Source organism: Alligator mississippiensis, chromosome 7, assembly GCF_030867095.1.
Source record: "Alligator mississippiensis isolate rAllMis1 chromosome 7, rAllMis1, whole genome shotgun sequence".
NCBI lineage: Eukaryota > Metazoa > Chordata > Crocodylia > Alligatoridae > Alligator > Alligator mississippiensis.
In genome coordinates, this window is record NC_081830.1 from 7,547,823 (window position 1) to 7,571,269 (window position 23,447).

At 59.1% G+C, this 23,447-nt stretch overlaps 2 protein-coding genes across 3 annotated transcripts; one reads left to right on the forward strand and one right to left on the reverse strand.

Moving 5' to 3' along the window:
- Positions 1–19,516, reverse strand: ZFHX2 (zinc finger homeobox 2). 2 transcript variants are annotated; one of them, XM_059730455.1, is made up of 10 exons: positions 19,339–19,516; positions 12,329–14,586; positions 9,321–9,820; positions 8,352–8,559; positions 7,906–7,971; positions 7,660–7,712; positions 7,114–7,314; positions 6,896–6,995; positions 3,543–6,581; positions 1–3,091 (listed from the first exon to the last, which is right to left on the reverse strand). In XM_059730455.1, exons 2-10 carry the CDS (start codon positions 14,529–14,531, stop codon positions 2,166–2,168), a joined length of 7,296 nt encoding a protein of 2,431 aa, XP_059586438.1. In that variant the 5' UTR covers positions 14,532–14,586; positions 19,339–19,516; the 3' UTR covers positions 1–2,165. The 2 variants fall into 2 exon arrangements, with proteins under 2 accessions (XP_059586438.1, XP_059586437.1); XM_059730454.1 differs by having other exon boundaries at positions 1–3,094.
- A 1,918-nt stretch (positions 19,517–21,434) lies between these two features.
- THTPA (thiamine triphosphatase) lies at positions 21,435–22,814 on the forward strand. The gene is made up of 3 exons (XM_006261207.4): positions 21,435–21,553; positions 21,858–22,484; positions 22,566–22,814. The coding sequence occupies exons 1-3, from the start codon at positions 21,544–21,546 to the stop codon at positions 22,697–22,699; spliced, it is 771 nt and encodes a 256-aa protein (XP_006261269.1). The 5' UTR covers positions 21,435–21,543; the 3' UTR covers positions 22,700–22,814.
- Positions 22,815–23,447: the final 633 nt, after the last annotated feature.

Sequence of the window (23,447 nt, forward strand, 5' to 3'; positions counted from 1 at the left end):
TTCATGTCAATCTTTATTCTTATTCTTCTTATAATTATTATCATTTTTTTAAATACCATTTTATTTCCTTTTTTTGGAACTTTTTTTTTCTTTTCCCCCCCTCTTTTTTGTTTTACTTTCTCTTTCTTTAAATACACAACAAACAAAAGTCTGTCAGTCCTGGGGATGAGGGGGGTTTTCAAAGGATGTGGGGGCTTTTGGAAGGTGGGGCTGAAACCTGGGCGGGGGGGAGGGAAATCCCAAGTTTTATTGAGTTCTCCAGCCCAGTTCATAGTTCGTTTGGTTATTTCTGAATTTCCTCCCCTTCCCGGCAGTGTCAAGGGTGGGGAGAGGGGTCAGATCCACTTTCCATCATATAAATTAATCCTTTTTTCCTGTCTTTGGGGAAGCGGGGGGGAGGGAACATTAGGAGACATCATCAGTGATGATGAGAGGATCCCCAAAAATAACATTGTTAAAAACCAACGAGAAAAGGGAAATAAAAATGTCAATGGGAGCGGGTAGGAAAAGAATCCCCCTTTTTTGACATTTGTTTTCACAGTCCTTCAAGTTTTTGTTGTTTTTTTTTTTTTAACTTTTTCTAGTTCTTTCAGTTCATGGTTAGTTTATTTTGTGGGGCTTTTTAGTTGTTTTTTTGTTGGTTTTTTTTCTGTTGGTGTTTCTGTTGGTTTTTCGGGGAGGGGGCAGGGTCTGTTGGGTTTCCTGTTGAGTTTTGTTGCATTTCCTGTGGGCTCTCTGTTGGGTTCGGTTGGAATTTTGTTGGGTTTCCTGTTGGATTCTTGGGTTTCCTGTTGCTTGGTGTTGGGTTTTGATGGATTTTCTGTTGGGTTCTATTGATTTACTTGTTGGGTTTTCTGTTGGTTTTCATTGCTTTTATGTTGGTTTATGCTGTTTCTTTGTTGGTTTTTTATTCATCTCTTGTGACTGTTCATGTTGCGTTTTTTTTTTTTGTTCTTTTTCTTTTTTCTCTCTCCTTTTGTGTTGCCTTTTTTTTTTTTTTTTTTTGGTTGCAGTTGGGTTTATTTCAAAGAGCTTTGGATTTCAGAGACAGTTTTATTAGCTTTCCTTTCTGTGGTCTTCATCTGGTTCGGTTTTGGCGAGCATGAGGAACGGGTGGCTGCCACATGGGCTGCCGGGTGAGGGAGGAGGACGAGGAGATACTCGGGGGAGGGTGTTTAGTTAAAGCCATTGAAGAGAAGTCTCGGTTGTCCCATTCCTCCCCTTGGCACCATGGCAGGAGGTCAACGGGGGTGTAAAGCGAGGTGGTTGTCGGTTATTTTTTGTTGGTTTTCAAAGGAGCCATTAGCAATGAGGAAAGAGGTGGGGCGGGGGGGGAGGGGAAAGGAGGCTGGGGCACAGCAGACACTCCTATGCCTTCCCCTGTTGAGTTGTTGTCTGAACCACTGTCCATCCATGGGTCTGGCTGTCCATCCAACAACCCCATGAGTTCTATACAGGGTGGGACAGGGGCTGGCAAAGCATGCTGGGGTTGGGAGGGGAAAGCGGAGGGGAGGGCTCCTCTCCCTTGTTTGCAGTTCTTTTCTTGTGTTCTGTCCATCTTTTTTTTGGCCTTGCTCAGTTGGTAGCACAGTACGGGGCGTGGGTGACAGGGCAGGCAATAACGGGGTGGGGGAGGTAGATTGGTGGGGTGCATTGGGCACAGGGGGAGGGACACAGACTAGGGTGGAGGTTTGGCTACAAGAGGGTAGGTCTGAGTGGGGTGGAGTGGAGGCTGGCCAGGGGAAGGTTAGTGTAGGAGGGGACATCCATGACCCAGATGGCCATGTGGACAGTGACAGAGAGCCCAGGGGATGCAGCTGCAGCTGGATTAAATATGGAAGGGGCGGAAGACTCCAGGGTGGGGGTGGGCATGTGTCACGGGCATGTGAGGAAGCCACATAAGAGTCAGGAGAGCCAACGCAGAGCCCTTCCCTGGCGTGGTTGGTATGGGTGGGGTAAGGGGGCCGGGATACAGAGGGGAGGTGTCCCCCCATGTCTAGGAGCCTCACCTGTGGGTGCCTTTGGGTGCTCTGGGAAAGGGGAAGAGTTGGGGGAGCTGGCAGTGGGCATTATCCCAGGGCAAGGGAGGGCAGGGAGTTCCCAGTTGCCCCCCTCCCCTCTCCAGTGCAGGGGGGGAGGAAGGGGGAGGGGGTCCATCATCCTGTTCATAAAGCTAGAAGTGTGGTCGAGGTAGAGTTCCTTTTCGGGCTGGGGTCCGAGTGAGGTAATTTTGCTTCCTCTTTGGCAAATACCGAGGTGGGCGGTGGTGGGGGGCCAGGGGGGCTTCCCCCAGCCATGCCAGCTTTGCGGCGGTGCGCGCTGGAGCGCAGGTGGGCGCCCAGCGCCTCGCGCCCACTTACCAGCACCTCGCACGCCAGGCAGTGGTAGGTGCACACTGAGAGGCGGAGCGGGGCTGGAGCCGGGCGACCCAGGAAGCAGAAGCCTGCCTGGTGGGCGACGGCCGCCTCCTCACCGTCAAAAGCTGCCTTGCACTGGCGGCAAAGGTACCGGTGGGCCACATCCACCGTAGAGACGCCAGGGGGCTCGGGAGCCGGGAGGAGGCTGGGGGGCAGGAGGCCGATGAGAGTCTGAGGTACGACTGGGTTCACCGGGAAGAGCCCCTTCTTCATGCCGTAAAGCTGCTGGAAGTAGGCGCCAGGCAGCTGGCCACCAAAGAGTGAGGCCGGTGCTGTCCCGCCTGCTGGCACTGGGAATGGGAGGAACTGGGCTCCCAGGAGTGCTGGGACTGCTGGCTTCATTCCCTTGAGGGCTTTGAGAGCCACAGCCGGTGAGGCAGGGTCAGGCCCGGCAGCACCGGAGACTCCCAGCAGTGGCACCATGGCCACAGGTGCTCCAGGAGTAGGGGCATCTGGGCCAGTCCCAACAGGTGCAATGTTGGGGTGGGTTCCTTCGGCGAGTCCTGCCTTGACTTTGACGTTGGCCTCCCCGGAGGCTGTTGGAGCTGTGTCTGGGGCGGGGGTGAGCTGGGGCTCTTCAGGTGTTAGGTGCTGAGGTAAGGACCGTCCTGGCAGCGTGGAGCCCAGGGGGGCAGCAGAAGAGGACGAGAGGGCAGCCGTAGCTGTGGGGGACCCTGCTTGGGGGTGGGGAGAAAAGATGGAGTCAACTCAATGGGTCCATGAGCCTCCCAGCCACCCCACCACAGCAGAGACCCCCTCCCCCCCCGCCCAGCAGGGTGGTGGGGGCATGCAGAGGTGGGTGTGAACTGGGGAGACTGAGAGGGAGGGACACGGGAGACAGAAAGTGGCAGGTTGGAGGGGGTCAGGAGGCAGAAAGTGAGTGGAGATGCCTGGGACATGCTGGGAGGGAAGGGAAAAGCAGGATGGGGAGGACACTGTGTGGTGGGGTGCAGGAGCCAGAGGCATGGGGGGGAGGGACAGGGATGGGGTGAGAAGGGGGAAGGAGCCAGGAGGGGTGAGAAGACCAGGGAAGCAGGGCTCTGAACCTGCCCCCCGTGGGCAGTGATGCTCCCTCCAGCTTCCCTATGGGCACTGCGACTTACCAGTCCTTGTTGGGCCACTCACCTGGGGTGAAGGGTGCTGGCGTGGGGGCAGGGGCTGCAGGCCCCTCAAAGCCCTTGCTCTCGCTCTTCAGCTGGGCTGCCACGGCCTCCTTGAGCTGGGCCAAGTGCCCCCGTGAGAAGAGGTGTCCCCGGCAAGACACATAGAAGTCATATTTGACGTCGCAGACTGTGCAGGCTGCCCGCGGCTCAGCCGGCCCATCAGTGCTGCCCCCCACCTCCCCGGTAGCTGCTTTGGCCTTCTTTTCCTTGGCTCGGGCGTTCTGGAACCAAACCTGGACGACCCTCCTGGGCAAGCCAATCTCATCCCCCAAGATCTCGCACTCCTGCATGGTGGGTGTGCGGTAGGCCTCATAGCAGGCCTTCATGATCTTCAGCTGCAAACTGGACATCTGGGTCCGGTACCGGCGTTGGCCCAGAGCCTCGGGCCCAGCCCCAGTGCCTCCATCTACTGCCCGCCCCCGTCCACCTGGCGACTCTGGGTCACCCAAGGATGACAAGGAGGAGGAGGAGGAGGAGTCACTCAGCTCCCCACCGGATGGGCTGCAGGCTTCGGGCTCCTCTGGCTCCCCTTTCAACGGTGGTGGAGGGAGCTGGGCTGTGGGGAGGGCCCCCAAGCCAAGACTGGGGGTCCCAGCACTAGGGGTGGGGCTGAACTTCACCGGCGTGGGTTTGATGGCTGGGCTGGTGGCACCTGGGCTACAGCGGAACTGTCCTTTGCGCTCCCGGGCCCGGGTGTTCTGGAACCAGACCTGGACAACACGCTTCTTGAGCCCCACCTCCTCAGAGATGCAGTCCAGCATCTTGCGGGTAGGGTTGGAGTCCTGCAGGTACCAGCGGTAGAGGATCTCTAGCTGCTCGGGCAAGATGGTGGTGCGGAGGCGCTTGTCCCGGGGGGACTCCCCTTCCCCACTGCTCCCTGTGCCCGGTGACAGGCTTCCGTCTTCATGCTTCCTCTTGAGGGGCCCACAGGGGCCACGGGAACCATCCCCAAAAGGCAGCAGTGTTGGTGGCGTGGGTAGGGTGGAGCCGTGGGTGCCGGGAAGTGCTGGGGAGTCTTCAACTGCCGACTCAGGGGCATCATTCCCAGCTGGCCCATCTTCCTTAGTGTCTCCGGTGCCTGCTGGCAGATCCCGCTCATCCTCTTCTATCTCCTCTTCCTCCTCCTCCCCGAGTGGTGGCTCAGGCTCTTCCTCTGCTTCAGGCTCCTCTTGCTCTTCCTCACCAGCATCTTCCTCATCTTCATGGGTGCCCACTGGGGGCTGGTTGTCATAGCACTTCTTGAGGTGCTTCACCAGCTCGAAGATGCAACGGAAGGCAGCCCCACATTTCTTGCAGCTGGGTTGGCCCCCAGCTCCTGCTCCAGCTCCCACCCCAGCCTCAGCTGCACTCTTGCGAGCCTTCTGCCGGGCGTTCTGGAACCACACCACGATCACTCGGTTGGCCAAGCCCAAGAGGGCTGAGAGACGCTCCACCTCGCCGTCCTTAGGGTAGGCGCTGGACTCAAAGAAGCTCTGCAGGGCCTGGGACTGGAACTCAGTGAATTTAGTGCGGGAGAAGCGGCGGCTAGAGGCAGTCCCACGGGCCCCATCTGCCCCCGCCATAGCCTCCTCTTCTTCTCCCCGCACCCACCGCCCCTCAGCTAGGCCCCATGTTGGAGCCACCTCAGGGCTGGGCCCGGCTGGTGGCACCACCATGGGCTGCATCAGGAAGGGCGGGCAGAGCGGCGGGAAGTCCAAGGGGGTGGCAGTGGCAGGGGGCGGGGCCTCAGTGGGCGCTGGGCCCTCAGCAGGTGGGTACAGACTGTCGTAGCTCTTGCGGAACTGGGCGGCATACCGGCTCAGGGCCTCAAAAGGCAGGAAGCGCCGGTGGACATGCTCCTCATGGGTCTTGAGGATGAGCATGTTGGAGAAGAGCTTCCCACAGGTCCCACACCGCAACCTCTCAGCTGGCGGCTGCGGTGCTGGCGCTGTCACTGGGGGTGCCACTGCTGCTGCCGGTGGCCCTGCCCCTCCTGGCCCCACCCCCGTGCCATGCTTGCCCTCGTTGTATTGGATGACCAGCTCAAAGCCAAAGTTCTCTAGCAAGGCCTTGGCGGCCCCATTAGCATCTTCCCCATTGGCATCTTCCTCGGCTGCTGCTTCCTGCTTGACTGGACCGGGCGCTGGGGGCAGGTCCTCCTTGGGGGTGGGGCCCAGCAGCAGGGGCGGGGCTGGAGCTGGCAGGGTGAGGGCAGGAGTGGCAGCCAAGGCTAGCTTGGGTGCCCCCTTGAGGTCGTGAAGGTAGAAGGGCAGGAGGAGCTGCTGCTGCTGCAGTTTAAGGAGGGACTCTGGGACCACAGGGAAAGGCGGCAGCAGGGGGGGTGAGAAGAGGGGCGCCGCAAAGGGCACTGGCACCGCCTCTGCCACCTTGGGGGCTTCTGCCTCGGCTGGCGGCTCCAGGGGCCCCTCGGGCTCTCCCACCTCAGCCCTCCCAGCCGCCTCGGCCTTGGCCACACGGGAGCGGGTCTGGTGGAGCACCGAGCGCATGTGGATCTCCAGGGTGGAGCTCTGGTTGTAGGACACCCGACAGGTGGCACACTTGTAGGGCTTATCCGATGCTGGCTGGGGGGCACCGGGCGGGCCGGACTCACCTCGAGGCCCCCCAGGAGTGCCAGGCTCCACTGAGGCTTTCTTCATCTTGTGCAGGTGAGACACGGAGTTATAGTGGACCAAGAGGATGTTCTTTTGGGTGAAGGACTCCTTGCACACGGTGCACTTGAAAGGCCGGGCTGGGTCCAGGAACTTGTCCAGTGCGAAGTTGGTGGCTTTGCGGTAGGACAGAGGGTGACGTGGGTCTGAGGTGGCCTCGGGGGCCCTTGGCACCACCACTGGTGCCTCCTCCGTGGGGGTGGGCACCCCAGCAGCTTCCTCCTCACTATCGTCGGGCCTTGGGGGGCTGGGAGAAGCCGGGCGGGGCTGGGAGGGCAAGTCGGCAGCAGGAGAAGGTGGGGATGGGGCAGACAGTGGGGGCGCCGTGGGGGCGGGGTCTCCAGTGGGTGGCACTGCCGGGAGAGAGGATGGCATCAGGATAGGGATACGGGGGAGTGCTGGGATGGTGGGGGCCCCCTAGGCTGGTGCTAGGGGGCACTGTGCTGTGAGGAATCCCAGCTGTGCTCTACCTCCCAGCTGGCACTGGGGGATGCTGGAGGTCCCAGTCTCTCTCCATCCCCCAGGTAAACACTAGGGGGTGCTATGCTATGAGGAATCCCAGCTGTGCCTGATCCCCCAGTGTGGGACTAGGGGGTGATGGGATGCAGGGGATCCCGGCCACACCCCACCCCACATCCCTGTGCCATCCCCCAAGGGGGTCACTCACCTCCAGGGCTGGGTTCTCCTTCAGGGGCAGCTTGCGGCTCAGGGACGGGCGCTGGGGCAGGCAGGACCTTGGTGGCAAAGGTTGGCTCAACTGCGACAGCCTGTGGGGGAGGAAGAAGAGGCCGTGGGGCAGGGTCGTGACACCCTCCTAGGCCAGTGCCAGGAGGTGCTGTGATGGGCCTGCTGGGCAGTGCAGGGCACCAGGCTGGGGGCTCTCACCACCAACAGGAGTCGCTCCATGCACTCGGGCACGACGCTGTGGGTGTGGCCGAGGTGGAGGCGCAGCCCCGGGCGCCCGGGCAGCTGCTCTTGGCACAGTGGGCAGCGATAGTTGGGCTGCAGCCCATGCTGCTCAGTGGCATGGACCCGCACCACCTCGCTTGCTGCACTCACGAAGCTGCAGAAGGGGCAGCAAAACACCTGGGCAGCAAGGGGGGAGAGGGGGTCAGACCAGCAGGGAGAAACCCAGATGTCTGGGGAGACAGGAGGAACCCGGGGGGTGGGGAGGGGAAGGGAAGGGAAGGGGACTTTGGTATCTGGGGTGGGGAATGGGACCCAGGAGTCAGAGGTAGGATATGGAGGAGGAAACCGAGGGTCCGGGGCGCGGCAGAGAAAGTGAACCCATGCGTCTGGGGTGGGACCCAGCCCCCCCTTGGCTCCTGGAAGTGCCAGGCCAACCCACTCCCCCACTCCCATGGGGGTGGGATCACCTCAGGTCAGCGCCACCCCCTCCCACCCTTGCCCCACCCCCGACCGGGCGCTCACCGTGCTGGAGGTCTCCCCGCCCGCCAGGCGCTGGGGCTCCGCCTCCTCCACTCCTGGGGGAGGGGGGAGGGGCAATTAGGACCTGAGCCCGGTGCCAGGGCAGCAGGGCTCTGATATAGGGGGCAGGGGAACCTGGGCATCCAGGGGGAGAGGGCATGAGGGCCCCCTCCCTGATTGTGACAGGAGAAAGGACCAGGTGGTGGGACCCTGGTGTCCTGGATGGGGGATGGAGGCGGAGTCACTCACCAGGGGGCGGGGCCTTGCCAGGCACCTCCTTCTCTGTGGGTGGTGGCTCTGAGGTCAGGTCCTTCCCTGGGGGCATGAAGGAGGGAGCTGGGGGGGGTGGAGCAGAGACCCCTACCCCCTGCCCCACAGATGCTCCTCACTCCTGACCCGCAGCCTCCAGGCCAGGGTGGGGGAGGGTCCCGGGACTCCCCCATCCGCAGGCACTCCAGGAGGTGGGATGGAGGAGGGATAATCTCTCTCTTTTCCCCTGCATTTTTTCACTCCCTTGTTCTCCATGCCGGTTGCCAGGCAACAGGCCCCGGCGCCTGTCATAATCTATTATGAGCAGAGCATTTCCCACAGCCACTTTGCGCTTGAATGTGTCCCACGGCAGTGGTGGGAGGGGGTGGGGAACAGTGCCCCTCACTCCTGACCCACAGCCCCCTGCCCTCTCCTGAAGCCCATACCGGTGGGGTGCAGCGGGGCTGGGGCTAGGTGCACATGGGCCTGGAGGCCATCGTCGGGGGGCCGGCGCTGGGCCAAGGCCTGGCGGTGCCGGGGGGAGCGGAGGTGGCGCAGGAGGGCGAGGCGGGAGGGCGCAGAAGCCTCACAGAGCCCGCAGTGGAAGCGCGGGGGGTCAGGGCCCGGTGCTGCGGCCTCCAGCTCCAGCAGGAACTGGCGGGGGGGGAAAGGAGGAGGGGGGAGAGATGCTGGCATTAGGCCCTGTTCCCGTCTCCCACCCCCGGTACCTTGCACCCATGCTTTCCCTCCCCAGGCTCCCTCCCTCCCACCTACCCTTGGTTTCTCCTCCCCCAGCCTTCTCCTTGGCTCCACCCTCTCTGGGTAGCCATGCCCCCCCACTGCTGCCCTTGCCTCCATCTTTTCCCCTTGTGCCCATCATTACCCAGCACTTGGCCCCATGCTCTTGGGCATTACCCCTTCAGCATGACTCTGCCCAAGGCAACTTGCTCCTGTACAGTCCTGCCCCAGACCCCTTGTACCTGGGCTCTCCTGCTGGGTAGCTCCTCCCCTTCCCATGGCCAATTGCACTCCTGGTCCCTGCCTGGTGAGGCTGCCTCTCCCCTGGCTTCTCCCCTTCTTCCTCCTCTGGGTCCTACCCACTCCCCCTGGCCCTGACCACCTGTTTCTGCCACCTCCCCTTTGTGGCTTCACCCCTGCCCCTGGCTCCTCCCTCTGGCCCTGTTCCTGGGTACCTGGTATCCATCCCTCAACCTCCTCTCACCACCCTCCCTCTATTGTGGTTCCATCCCTCCCCTAGCCCCTTACCCTGACCCTGGTCCCACACCTGGGCACCTGGTCCCCCTGCCCCCACCTCCAAGACACCTGCTCCTCCTGCCTCACCCTATTCCCTTGTGGCTCTGCCCCCTCCCCTAACTCTTCCCCTTCTCCAGGACCCTGGCCCCACCCCCGGGCACCTGGTACCCGCGCTCGGCCTCCTGGTGCCCGGCCCCGCGCACGTGCAGGCGCATCTTGTCCTTGCCGTTGGTCTCATAGTCGCAGAGGTTGCAGCGCAGGTGCAGTGGTGGTGGGGCCGGGGGCGTGGGGCCGGGGCCAGGGGCCGGGCTGGGGGGGGGCTCCGCCCCGGCCCCGCCCCCCTCGCGTAGGTGAGCGGCCAGCTGGTACTTGTGGGCATGCTTGTCAGTTTTGAGGTGCAGCTGGAAGTTGGCCTTGAGCTGGGTGCCGTAGGCGCAGAGGCGGCAGCGGTGGAGGTCCCCAGCCACCTCCTTCCACTCGGCCTCGGGCAGGCGGCGAGGGGCCGTGGCGTGGCCCAGCAGCTCCTCCACGCTGTCTGCCCCGAAGCGCCCACACACCAGGCACCCGAAGCGCCGGGCCCAGGCCCCTGAGGAGGGGGCTGGGGCCGGGCCTGGTGTGGGGGTGGGGGCGGGGGCAGAGGTTGGGGTGGGGGGCACTTGGCCTGAAGGGTCAGGGAGAGGGGGATCCCAGAATGGACCAGAGAGAGAATGAGGGAGAAGATGGGAAAATTGATGGAATAGAACAGAGAGACAGGAGAAAAGGAACAGGAAGGATGAGGGAGAAAATGGGAAGAGAAGAAATAAGGAAAAGGAGGAGAGAGAGAGTGAGGAAGAGAAAGGAGGGAAGGAACAAAAAGAAATGAGAGAGTGAGGAGGAGGGAAGGAACAAGGAAAAAAGATGGTGAAAATGAGAAGAGGGAGAAAGACAAGGAACGAGAGAAGGAGAGGACGAGAGACAAAAGAGGGGACAAGGAAGAAAAAAGGAAGTGAGACACAAAAGAGGATGGAACGAAAAAGAAAGGAGAGGGAAAGAAAATGGGAAAGAAGAGAGAAAAAGAGGAAATGAAAAAGAAGCAAAGGAACAAGAAGGAAAGATGAGGGAGATAATGGGAAGGGAAGAGGAAGAAGGAATGAGAGAGAGGAGGAGAAAGGGAAGAAGAAAGGATAAAGAAGGAACGAGAAGGGAGGATGAGAAGAAAATAGGAAGAAAACAGTGAGAGGGGAATGAGAGAGGAAGGAAGGAACAAGAAAGAAGAACAGAGAAAATAGAGGGAATGAGAAAAAGAGGAAGGAGGGAGGACATAGAGGGGAGAAGAGAGAAGACAGAAAGAATCAATCAGAGGAAGAGAGAAAAAGGTAATGAGAAAGAGGGGGGAAAAGCAAGAAAAGAAAACAAAAGGAGTGAAAAAGACAAGCGAGGAAGAAAGAAGGAGGGAATAGGAAAGGAAAGAGAAAGTAGTGAGAAAGAGGGACCAAGAAAGAAAGAAGAGAGAAAAGACAGAAGAAAATGAATAAGAAAGAAGAAGTTAAGAGGGAATGGGAAAGAGAAGGAACAAGAAGAAAGAATGAGAGAAAATGGAAAAAAGAGGGATTGATAAAGAAGGAAGGAGATGGAGGGAATAAGAAAGAAAGGATCGAAAGTGGAAAAATATGAGAGAAAAAACAGGAATTGAAAAGAAAGGAGGAGAAGATGAGAAAGTGAAGGAACAAGAAAGAAGACCATAAGAAAAGAAAGAAGAGATACAAATAGAGGGAATGAGTAAAAAAGAAAAGGGAAAGATAGAGAGAGGGGGGAATAAGATGAGGGAAAAAAGAGCAAGAAGACACAAGGAGAATGACAGGAGGGAGAAAGAGGGAATGAGAGAAGGAACAAAAAGAGCAAAAGGGAAAAGGAGGAGAGGAGAAAGTAAAGGTACAAGAAAACGAAAGAATGCGGATGAATAGAGGGAATGAAGAGGAAAGGAGAAAAATAGAGATGGAACAAGATGAAGGAAAAAAGCACAAAAAGAAAGAGAGGAAAGAATGAGGGGAAGAAGGAATGGAAAGAAAAGAGAAAAGGGAGAAGAGAAGGAACAAGAAAAGGAAAAAAGAGGATAGAAAAAGAGGAAGAAAGAGGGAATGAGAAGACAGGAATAGAGAAAGAAGGAATAAGACAAAGAAGAGAAAGAAGACAAAGGGACAAGTCAAGAGGAGGAAAGACAGGGAATCAGAAAATTGGGCACAAGTAGAGAGAGAAGGAATATAACAAAGAAGAGAGGGAAGGCAGAAAGAGAAGGAAAAGGAAGAAATAGAGGGAATGAGAAGAGGAGAGTTGGGGAGAGGTGGAATAAGGAAGAGGGCAGAGACCAAGAGGAATGAAAGAGGAGGAGAGCAGAGCCAGCAGGAGTCAGGACAGGCAGAGGGATGGGGGACAAGAAAGAAATGGGAAACAAGACAGAAAACGATGGAGCGATAGAGAAAGAAAAGCAGAAGAGAAGAATGGGAGAATGAAGGCAGGAGAAAAGGGAAAAAAAGGAAGAGAAGAGAGGAAACAGAAAAGGGATGAGGCCAAGTAAAATTAGGGAAGTGGAGTAGAAGGTGGAAGAAAGGAAGGAGAAAGGGGCAAAGGAGAAGAACAAAAAACAGATGGAGGAAGAGAAGGGAAGGTAGAGATTGAGAAAATTGGGGCAGGGAAGTAACAGAGAGAAGGGAAGATGCTCGTTCCACTCGGTGCAATAAAGATTGTCCCATTCCCAGTCCCCCCCGCAGCCTAGGGTCCAATTCCCCCCCTGCCCCATTCCCAGTCCCCCCACAGTATGGGGTCCAGCCTCCCTTTGGTGTCATCACCCTCCAATCTCAGCCCCACTAATCCCTGGGATTCAGCCACCCCGGAATGGGAAGCAGACGGGGGAATCCTTGGATAGGGTGGAGCGTTGGGGAGAGGAGGAGCTGTGGGGAAGGGAAGGGCATTGTGGGGCATCAGATGGGATGGGAGAAGGGGTGGAGCCAGGAGGGAGCCAATGAAGAACCCTACAGTTGGCCAGCCCAACACTGGGATTCCTCTGTTGACCAATCCAAGGTTGACCTTCATCCATTGGCCAACCCAATGTTGACCAGCAGCCAGGAAAGCCAGAGGCTGATGGGGAAGAAGGGAAAGAGAAGGAAAGACTGGGCATGAGGCAGCCCCTTACCCGGTGCTGACACTGGCCCCTTCCTCCCGGCTGAGCCAAGCGTCTGGAAGCCATTCAGTAGCAGGTGAGAGGCCTCCAGTGGTGGGTCACCACGCAGTCCAGAGGCAGCGCCAGGGGCTCCTTGGTGGAGGTGGCCATGATGAGGGTGGGGCTGGCCCAGTGCCTGGGTCCCATAGAACTGGAAGAGCTCATTCTGTTTGCTCCCTCCCCCGCCCCCGCCAGGCTGCCCCAAAAGCCCAGGCAGAGCCAGGGGCAGCCCTTGGTGGAGCAGCAGGACATTCTGCATATGCTTTTCCGAGGTCATGTGGATGCGCAAGTTGCGGGAGATGCTGGTCTCATAGCTACAGACTTTGCACTGCCAGGAGCTCTTGCCCTTGGCCTCCTTCTCATCCAGGGTGGGTGGGACAGGGGCAGGCGGGGTGGGCGGGGGCCCCACCTGGGACCCGCCCCCAACATTGGCCTGGTAGCCCTGGAGGTTGGCGAGGTGCTTGTCGGACTGCATGTGGATGCTGAGGTTTCCCTTGGTGGTGGTGGAATAATTGCAGGCCTCGCAACGGTAAGGCTTGTAGCCACAGTTGTAGCTCTCGCCTCGGGCAAGCCGTGGGTGGGGGCCACCAGCACTGCAATAGGCGCAGTGGCTGTTGCTCTCTGGGTGTTTCTCCTTCATGTGAACGTCCAAGGTCTGCTGATACTTGTAATGCCAGTTGCACTTGGGACACTTGAGGGTCTTGCAAGAGTTGCGAGAATGGAGCAATGACATCTGACTGGACAGGGCCAGGCCGGGGTAAGCCAGGGCAGTGTAGTCATCCCCAAAGCCAATGGCAACTGTGCCAGCGTTGGGGTTGGCCCTGTCACTGCCTAACCCGACACTGGTGTCTTCATTGGCCAGTCCAATGCTGGCATCTTCGTTGGCCAGCCCAATGTTGGCGCCTTCATTGGCCAAACCTTCGTTGGCCAACCCAGCGCTGGCAATGCCACTGAACTCATCCTTGACCTCACTGTTGGCCAACCCAATGTTGACCTTGTTGGCTGTCCCCAGCGGTGGCACTTTGAGGACATCCGTGCACCTGGCTGGGCTTTGGCCATAGGAACTTTGGTCTAGGAGAGGCCTCAGTCCATCCTTATCTTCCTTCCGGCCTTCAGCCTCCTCTTCCTCCTCCTCCTCCTCCTCTTCATGGGTCTCCTCTTCCTTCCCCACAACAGCCCAGGCTGCGCCTCCAGCCCTCAAATCTTTGGCATGGGGTGGCTTGTGTCCTCCAGGGGGGCCGCTCTCTTCCTCCTCCTCCTCCTCCTCCTCTTTTACATTCACCCATCCAGAAAACATTCCAGCGCTGAGGTCCGCACCGCCGGTGGTGATATTTGGTTCAAGGAAGCCGAGGGTGGTGCCCTGGAATGCAGCAGGAGCCCCTCGCAACAGGGCCTGGCGCTCCCAGGGGCTCAGCCGTGCCCCATGGGCTGAGCGGGCATGGATCGCCAACGAGCAGCCCCGGCGGAAGGAGAGGCGGCAAACCAGGCACAGCCACATGGAAGGCCGCGTTGGTTCTCCATCTGGCCCAGCTTTGGCTTCCCCCTCCATGTCGGCAGCGGCATCTTTGGGTTCGGTGGAAAAGTTTTTGGCAGGGGTGGTGGGAGCGGAGGCCCCGGCTAGTCGGTAGCTGCGGAAGGCGCCGGGTGGGAGCTGCTCGCCCGGCGCTGAGGTATTCTGGGACATTTGGTCAACAGACATAAAGCCTTGGTTGGAGCCGCCATGTTGGACGTGGAGGGTGGTCACCGGCAGGGTTGCCGTGGCGCCGGGGTAGCCCTTTGGTAAGAGAACGTGGCTGTCTGCAAAGACGTAGGCCGAGCCATCAGGGGAGAAGAGCAGATAAGCCGTTCTGCCTCTGTCTTCCTCATCTTCCTCCTCATCAGCATCATCATCTCTCTCCTCTTCGGCGGTGTCTCCGGGGGGTGTTGCAAGGGAGGGGTTCGGCACCGTTATGCCGAAGCCTGCTGGGAGTAGCGGGGCAGACAAAATGGCCGCTGGGAGGCCAGCGGGACTGGGCCTCAGGGGCTCGGCAGGGGCAGGCGGGGAGGCGGGGGCATCTGGGAGGGGGGGTTCTTTGGTGGCGGGGTCCTGAGGGGGCCGGGCATCCTGCCCATGGCCAGGTGGGCCAACGCCGGGGGTGGAGGAAGAGGAGGAGGCCGAGTTAGAGGGGGTGTCCATGGCGATGGAGGCGGGAGGAGCACGGAGGGATCATCTCAGCGTGGGAGCCGAGACCCTGTGGAGGGTGAGGAGTGGGGAGAGTTAAGGAGGGGGGAGGGAAGCCCAGGGCCTACCCAGGGACGCCACCCCAGATCCAGCCCCTGGCTGACAGAGGGCTTGGGGGAGGAAGCAGAGGCCTCCCTGCCTCTCAAGAAGCAGAGGCTGCTGGGAGCTGACAAGGCCTGGGCTCATTTACATTGCAGATCATTCCCCACCCCCCCCAACACATGGGAAAAATTTGCATTGCAAATGAGGCTGGGCCTCCGAGCCAGCCCAGCTGGGTGGGGGGGAGGGGGGCTCCCACCAGGATGGGGGGTGGGGAGGGGCTGCCCCTCCCCCACCCCCTCTGCAGAGCAGCCCGGAGATGCAAATGGCCTCATTAAGCAGCAGGCGGCATAATTAGCTTGAGCTGCATATTTATTAGGAGACTCACACAGGCTCAAGTGGAGGAGGGGAGCCGGGGGGAGGGGCTATGGGGGGGGTTGTGATTGCTTCTACCCCAGCAGGGGGAACTGGGGGGGGCTCTCTTCCCATAATGCACATGGGGTGCTCATTTGCATATTGGGGTGCTTGTTTGCATATCATTTGCACCTTCCAGTGAGCCCTGAATTTCTGGGCCATGACAGGGTAGAGAGGGGGGAGGGGAGGGGCTTGTGGGGAGGTCCACCCATTAGTTTGCATATGCAAATAATTTACCACAGAGCCAGGGCAGATCCAAGGGTAGTGTCAGGAAGGAGGGGTGTTAGTGTCAGAGCGGGTGTCAGAGAGTGGTGCAGGAAGTGTGTAGTGTTGGTTGGGGGTGTTGTGTGTTGGTAGTGGGGCATGTTGGGGGCATAGTTGAGGGTTGGGGGATATGGGGCAGTGTGTGTGTATCGCTTCTCAGCCTCTTGAAGGCTCAGATCAAGTGTAGTTGCATATGGGATAGGGAGTACAGTGTTGCTGTGTATGCATTGTGTTGGTGAGTGTGATTGTGTCAGTGTGTGTGTGTGTGTGGTGGTGGGGGTGTACATGAGCGTTGGCGAGTGTATGTAGTGTTGGGTGTGATTGTGTCAGTATGTGGGGGGTGTACATGCGTTGGTGAGTGTATGTAGTTTTGGGTGTGATTGTATCAGTATGTGTAGTAGTTAGGTGTACATGAGCGTTGGAGACTGTATGTAGTATTGGTGGGTGTGATTGTCAAGTGTGTAGTGGTGGTGGGTGTTCATGAGTATTGGTGAGTGCATGTAGTGTTGGGTATGATTGTGTCAATATGCATAATGATGAGTGTACATGAGCATTGAGTGTGTGTAGTGTTGGTGGGTGTGATTTGTGTCTGTGTGGTAATGGTGGGTGTACGAGCGTTGGTGTGTGTGTAGTATTGGGTGTGACTGTGTGTGTGGTGATGGTGGTGGGCATACATGAGCATTGGTGACTGTGTGTAGTGTTGGTGGGTGTGGGTGAGTGTTGGTGTGTGTTTGTAGAGTTGATGGGTGAGGGGGTGTTTATGTAGTGTTGACGGTGAGTGTTGGTGGCTTTGCGTAATGCTTGTGGGTGTTGGTGTGTGTGTGTGTATTGTTGGGGGTGTGCTTATGTGTCAGAATGTGCTGGTGTGTGAGTTTGTGTATACAGTGGCTGTATGCTAGGAGTGTGTAGCTGTGTGGCTGTGTAGCAGTTAAGCTCATCAAGGAGTGTGTACACCCCGGAGAGAGATGCGTAGTCAATTTTGCATCCTCTCTCCATAGGTTGGGGCACACGTCCCAGGGTGTGTGTTGTTGACCTCAGAGTGTTGTGCAGACTGTGTTGTCTTTGTGTGTATATGTGGGAGCCCATATACACACAACTAAGAGGTTGTGTGTGGTTGTGTGGCCATGTGGTGTGTGTAGCTGTGTGAATCATGTGTGACTATGGTTGTGTAGACACAAGGTGTGTTTGGACTGTTTGCAGTTGTGCATGGTGATAAGTTGTGTGTGGCTGTGTTTGAAGGTGTGACCATAAATTTTCTGCTGTTGTATAGCCATGACTTATGTGGTTATGTGAAGCATGTGTGACCATGAACTGGGTGTGGTTGTGCAGGCGTGACTTGTATGTTTGCAGTTGTGAGTAGCTATAAGTTGTGTAGGAAGATATGATCATGGATGGTGTGCAGTTGTGCGTGCCCATGAGTTGTGTGGTTATATGAAGTGTGTGCATCTGACTGTAAATTACGTGTAGCCATACCTTTTGTGTGGTTCTGTGTAGCCGCGTGGTGTGTACGGTTGTGTGAAGTGTGTGACTGTGAATTGCATGTGGTTGTGTAGTCACAAGGTGTGTGTGAACTGTTCGCAACAGTGTATGCCTATAAGTTGTGTGTCAAGGTGTGACCATAAACTGCATGTGGTTGTATAGCTATGAGTAGGGTGTGTGTGTGTGCATGGCCATGACTTGTTAGTTGTGTGTGGTTATATGGCCATGAGTTGTGTGTGGCTGTGTGAAGTGTGTGTGACAATGACTTGTGTGTGGTTGTGTGCCTATGTGGTATGTGCAGTTGTGTGAATTGTGTATGACTGTGAATTCCATGTGGTTGTGTTAGCCGTGAGTTGTGTGTAAACAGTGAAATTATGCATGATTATCAGTTGTGTGTGGTTGTGTGGCCAGACTAGCATGTGGTTGTGCTTGGCCATGAGTTGTTGGTTGTTTGGTTGTGTGAAAAGCATGTGATCATGAATTGCCTGTGGTTGCATGGCCATAACTAGTGTGTTGTTGTGTGTAGTTATAAGGTGTGTGACTGTAACCAGTATGTGTGTGGTTGTATGGCCATGAGTTGCCTCCTAGAACTTACATGCGGTTGAATGTAACCATGAGGCGTGTATGGCTGCGTGTCACCATGACTGGTGTGTAGTTGTGTGGCCATGACTTGCATACAGTTGTGTTCCTTGTTTGGTGTCAAGACATGTGTGCTGTGTCACAGGGGGTGCTGCATGGTTGCGTAGGCCTTGCGCAGCAGGCTGTGTGTGAAGCTGGCAGGATGCAGCATGCGTGTGTGTCCCCTCCTCTACCCGCCTCTCACATCACAAACACACTGTGGCTCTTACACAACCCGACAGGCCGAACCACAACGCAGAGTCCCACAACACTGCTTGCAGCCTGGCGCTCCCTTCTGGTCAGACGGAGAAATGCCCTGAGACCCAAGTGTCTGGGCTCCCGGACCCCCTCCTCTACCTCGCCCCCCTCCTGAAGGGGGTTGGGATCCAGGTGTCCGGGCTCCTGGCCCCTGTTCTCTGCCTGGAAGTGAGGGGAATGAGTGCTGGAGGTGACAGAGAGGTAGACTGCAGGGCCTCTGCCTCCATCCTTCCTTCCCCACCTGCCTTGTTCTCTCCATCCTTCTATCTGGTCCCTGCCCAGAGGAGGGGCACACATCCCCTTGCTCTCCTTCTCCATGTCAGCCCCACCCCCAGCTGAGCTGCTGCCCCCACGGCAGGAGAGGAGGGCAGCACAGAGACCCCCCGGGCACCCAGCTTGGCCCCTCCGCACACCCACCCACTGTGGTGACTCTGTCAGATGGTGTCTATCAGCTCCATCCTCATCACCCATTCAGCCATCCCTGTAGGACCCAAGCATCCATCCAACCAGCCAGACATCCTCATCGCTCTCATCCATCCATTTCAATAGCTTTATCCATCTGTCCTCAGAGCTTTACCCGTCCAGCCATCCCCATAGCCCACATCCCTCCCTCCATCCACCCATTATCCATCCCTCATAACCTCCCTCCCTCCCTCCCTCCTTCCTTCCATCCATTCATCCTTCCATCTATCCATCCATTCCCATAGCCCCATCCATCCCTCCCTCCCCCATCCCCTCCCTCCATCCCAGCACTACATTGCTCATCCCCAATCCCCCTCTCTCTCCCCGCCCCCTCCCTCCTCCCTCCCTCCTCCTCTGCTCCTGCGCTGCTGCTGCTGCCTCTTCGGCTCCTTCTCCCTCTGTCTCCCCCTCTGTTGCGCTCCCCCGCTCAGCCGCCCCTTGCCTGCATGTCTCCTGCATCCCCGCTGCCTTGCTCCCTCTCTCCGCCTCCCCCTGCTGCGCCTTCTCCAGTTCATCTCCATCCCTCTGTCTTCCCCATCCCCGGTCCCTCTCTCCTCCATTTGCCATCCCTCCGTCTCCATCAGCCCTGGTCTCCATCCCTGCACCTCCCTGTCTCCCCCTTCTCCATTCCTCCCGCTGTCTCCATCCCTTCATCTCCCCTCTTCCCCCTGCCATCCTCTTCTCCTTCCTCAGCGCTCCTTTTGCCCTGTCTCCATCCCTCTATCTTCTCTGCCAGCCCCGGCTCTGCCTGCTGCCTCCATCCCTCCCTCCCCTCCTATCCCTGCTGTCTCCATCCCTCCATCTCCCCTCTGGTTTCTCTCCCTCCATCTCCCCCGCTCTCCACCTTCATGCTGCCTCCATCCCCCCTCTCTCCATCCCTCCATTTCCCCTTGTTTCTCTCCCTCCATCTCCCTGGCATTCTTTCTCTCCCTTCGCGCTGCCTCCATCTCTCCTCCTGTTTCTCTCCCCCTCTCCTTTTGATCTGTCTTCATCGCTTTATCTCCCCTCTCCATCCCCCGCTGTCTCCATCCCTCCATCATCCCCGTCTCCGGCTCTCTGCCTTCTCCCTCTCTCCATCCCTGCATCCCGATCCCTCCATCCCCCTGTCTCCATCTCCCCCCGCTCGCTCTCTCCCCGCGCCCTGTCTCCATCCCTCCATCCCCTCCTCCCTGGCCCCGTCCCTTCCCCCGCCCGCCCGCCGCGGCGATAGGAAATCGATGGCACTTACGCGGCGGGGGAACGGCGGGGCCGGGCCGGGCTGGGCCGGGCGGGGCCGCCCGGGGGCTCCCAGCTCAGGCCGCCCCGGATCGATGCGGCCGCCGGGGCTTCCCCATTGATTTACACGCGGCCGCGCCCGCTCCGCTCCGCTCCGCACCCGCGGCGGCTGCCAGCACAATGGCACCGGCTCCCTCCCCCGCGGGGGGGCGCGGGGCGGGGCGCGGGGCACGATGGGAAACGTAGTCCCCCCCCCAGCGCCGCGGCCGCGGGCAGGACAAAGGGGACCCCCCGGAACCCCCCCCCGCTCCACCCCCTTTTTGGGGACCCCTCTCCCGTACATGGGGGCCACGCCCCATATATGGGGTGTACCCTCCTCCCCCAGCTTCGGGGTCCCTGGCCCCGCCCCCTTTTTGGGGCCCCCCCCTCCCACAAATGGGGTCCCCGCCTCCATATATGGGATCTCCACTCCCAGTTTCGGGGTCCATATAGGGGGTTCCCACTCCTGTTCCACATGGGGGGGATCCCTGGCCCCACCCCTCCCCCATATATGGGGTGTCCCTCCCACCCGTGTCCCATATATGGGTATCCCTATCCCCGCCCCTCCCCTCTATATAGGGGGCCCTACCCCGCCCCCATAGATGGGGGTCCGGGCCAAGCCCCCAGTTTTGGGTTCCCCCATATAGGGGATATTCTCCCTGCTCCCTCCCTATGTATGGGGTGCCCTCAGTTCTGGGGGCCCCTTCCCCATATATGGGGATCGCTGTTCTCCCCATGTATGGAAGGGGCTCCACCCCATATATAGGACCTCCGCCCATATATGGGGATTCCCCCCGCTTCGCCCCCAGCTTTGGTGTCCGGAGTTGTCAACCCTTCCCATATATGGCGTCCCCGCTCCTTTTTGGGCCCCGCCCCCTCCCTATAATTGGGTCCCTGAACCCCTTTCCTTCCATATATGACAGTTCCCACCAGCTCCGGGGAGGGGGTTCCCACTCCTCCCCCGTATATGGGGATCCCCGTTCCCGACCCCCTCCCATATCTGGGGGTTCACACCCCCTCTATGAAGACCCTGCCTCCCCCTTCCCATAAAAGTGGGTCAGCGCCCCCTCCTCTCTTTTGGGGCCCCGCCCCTTCCTTACATAGGGGGGGTCCCTGCTCCTTTTTTTGGGGTGCTCAGCTCCGTCTTCCATATATGGGTTATCTGCCTCGTCCCCATCTTGGGGGTCCCAGATTAGAGGGGGTTCCCTCCCATCAATGGGGAACCCCCGCCCCTTTTGAGGACCCCTGAACTTCCCCCATCATTGGGGGCCCTAGCCGTCTGCCACAGCTGGGGGGATGTCCCACCCCACTTTGGGGTCCCCCTCCTCTGCTCAAGGGCTGGGGAAACTGAGGCACGGGGCTGGTTCCGCCCTCACCCCTCTGATGTGTGCCCCCCCCCGCGGACCCCACTCCCTAAGAGGGAACCCAGGAGTCCGGGCTCCCCTCCCCCTTTTTCTCCAGGCCACATGACCCCGCCCCCGAGGTGAATAGGACCCTGGCGTCCGACCCCCCGCACGAGGCTCCCCAATCCTGGGAGGGACGCAGGCGCTCTGGCTCCCCTCACCTTGAGCCACAAGGCCTCCAATTCCCCACCCCCTCCCACAGAGCTGGGAAGGGAAACCCAGGCGTCGGGGCTGTCAAGACCCCCCCGCTCCTGCCCGGCACACAAGGGGTTAAGCCCATCTCCTCACTAATGAGAGCCCCCCTTAATTGCAGCTTGCAGGTTGCCATGGCAACTCCGGGGCCAGTGTGATGGGGAGAGAGAGAGGGAGAGAGAGAGACAGAGAGAAAAAGAGAGAGAGCAGCTTCTCCCCCGACTCCCAATGCTGCCACCCGGGAAACCACAGTTCCCAGCATGCCCTGCACCTCCCCAGAACCACAGTTCCCAGCATGCCCTGCACCTCCCCAGAACCACAGCTCCCAGCATGCCCGGTGGCACCTTAGAACCATAGCTCCAGGCACAGCCTGTTCCACCCTAGAACCAGCACCCGGCATGCCCCGCTCCTCCCTAGAACTACAGCTCCCAGCATGCCCTGCCCCATTGAACCACAACTCCCAACATGCTCTGCTGCCCTAGAACCACAATTCTCAGTACGTCCTGATCCCTCTCCTCCCTCCCAGTCACTGCAAAGCATGCTGGGAGCCCAGCCTTCACTTTAATTCTGCATTAGATGCTGATATGCAGGAGGGTAGGTGCTGCTCCTCACTGCTGGATGGCCGGCGGGGGGGTGCTGTGCTGCAGGAGGGGGGTCTGGCTGGGGGAATGGGAGGTCTAGTAGGGGTGCTGTGGGGGGCAGGTTGGCAGGGCATCAGAGGGCACTGTGCTCGGGGGGGTGTCCAGCAAGGGGTGCTGTGCTGTGCTGTGTGGGGGGGGTTGTCAGGTACTGTGCCCAGGAGGGTCCCAGTGGTGCAGGGAGCAGTGGGGTGTCCAGCAATGGATGCTGGCATGGGGCTCTGGCCATGCCTGCCTGACACCCCCCAATGTCTCCCCAGATGTCGCAGAGCCCACGGGCTCCATCGAGGTGGAGGCCAAGTTCATGGTGGGGCCAGGCACAGAGGCCCGGCTGGTGGTGCTGGGGGCTGTCCTGGCTGGGGCCGTGTCCTTCCAGGACCAGTATTACGACACCCCAGATGGGCGGCTCACGCTGGCTGACCACTGGCTGCGGCACCGTGAAGGTGCCGGCTGGGAGCTCAAGTGCCCCCCGTGGCCGGCGGGGGGTGCCAGGGACCCTGGCTACGGCCCTGGTGCTACCTCCCAGGATGGGAGCACCAGAGCTGCCACCAGCCTGAACCCTGGTGCTCCAGCCCAGCCCCCAGGCAGCACCACAGCCTACCAGGAGCTGACAAGCCCAGCGGCCGTGGTGGCCCGGCTCTGCGCCATCCTGGCCGTGGCCCCTGATCCGGGCTGGGCTTGTATCCCTGTCGCTGTGGCTGGGCTGGGCCTGGAGGTGTTTGCTGCCTTCAGAACACAGCGCCGGAGCTACCGCCTGGGGAGGCTCTCTGTGGACCTTGATGAGGCCGACTTCGGCTATGCTGTGGGTGAGGTGGAGACAGCTGTGACCCACCCCTGGGAGGTGCCAGCTGCCCAGGAGGAGGTGACCCGCGTAGGGCGGGAGCTGGGTGAGCAGCTTTGGGGGGCAGAAATCAAGGGTGCACCAGAGACCTCCCCCCACTTGCTAACCATTTCCCCCAACCCCTCAGGTGTGGAGGTGACCGGTCCAGTCATGGGCAAGATGAGCGTCTACCTCCAGCAGTACCGACCCCAGCATTATGAGGAGCTGGTTCAGGCTGGGAGGCTTGTGAGAGACAAAATGCCCATGGGGGGCAGAGACTGAGACACCCCCGCCATTTCCCTCCCCCAGGCTGGGCTGCCCCACATGGGACCCCCTTGTGGCCTAAAGCCCAGGTAGAGAGCAGATGTAGGGGACCAATAAAGGATGCAGAATGCTGTGGGGGGAGTTGCCTATTTTTTTTTGCAGCAGGGGTTAGAGCAGGATACCTGGGGTCCACCCCAGCTCTGGGAAGGGAGCGGGGTCAGGTGGGTTGGACACCTGGGTCCTATCTTAGCTCTGGGAGTGCCTTGGAGTGCTGGGAGCCCCAGATGCCTGGGTCCCACCCCAGTGCTGGGGGTACAGTGGGACTCGGTGGGTTGGAGGTAGTACCCCAGGTGCCTGGGTGCTACCTCTGCTCCAGTAAGGGAGTGTGGTTCGGTAGGGCCGAGCAAGGGGGCAGGGGAGCCAGGGTGCCTGCGTTCTATCCCAGTTCTGGGAAGGGGAAGTGGGGCCTGGTGGATTGGAGCTGGGAGCCTGGACACCTGGGTTCTTGCCCTGCTTTGTGGGGGGCTTGGTGGCTTTTGAGACAATGGAGGGAGTGAGAGAGAAGGAGCTTCAGTGGGGATTGCGGCAGGGCAGATTTTTTGCGAGACTGGATTCTGATTGGATGTCTCCAGGCTTCTGTGAATTGTATACATCTCAGACCTATCCAGGGGGTACCCCAGAGTCCCATGGTTCTCCTCCCATGAGTATCTAGCTGGGGTCATCTAGACCCAGCACTCTTTCCTGCTTATGCAGGGGGTCGGACTCA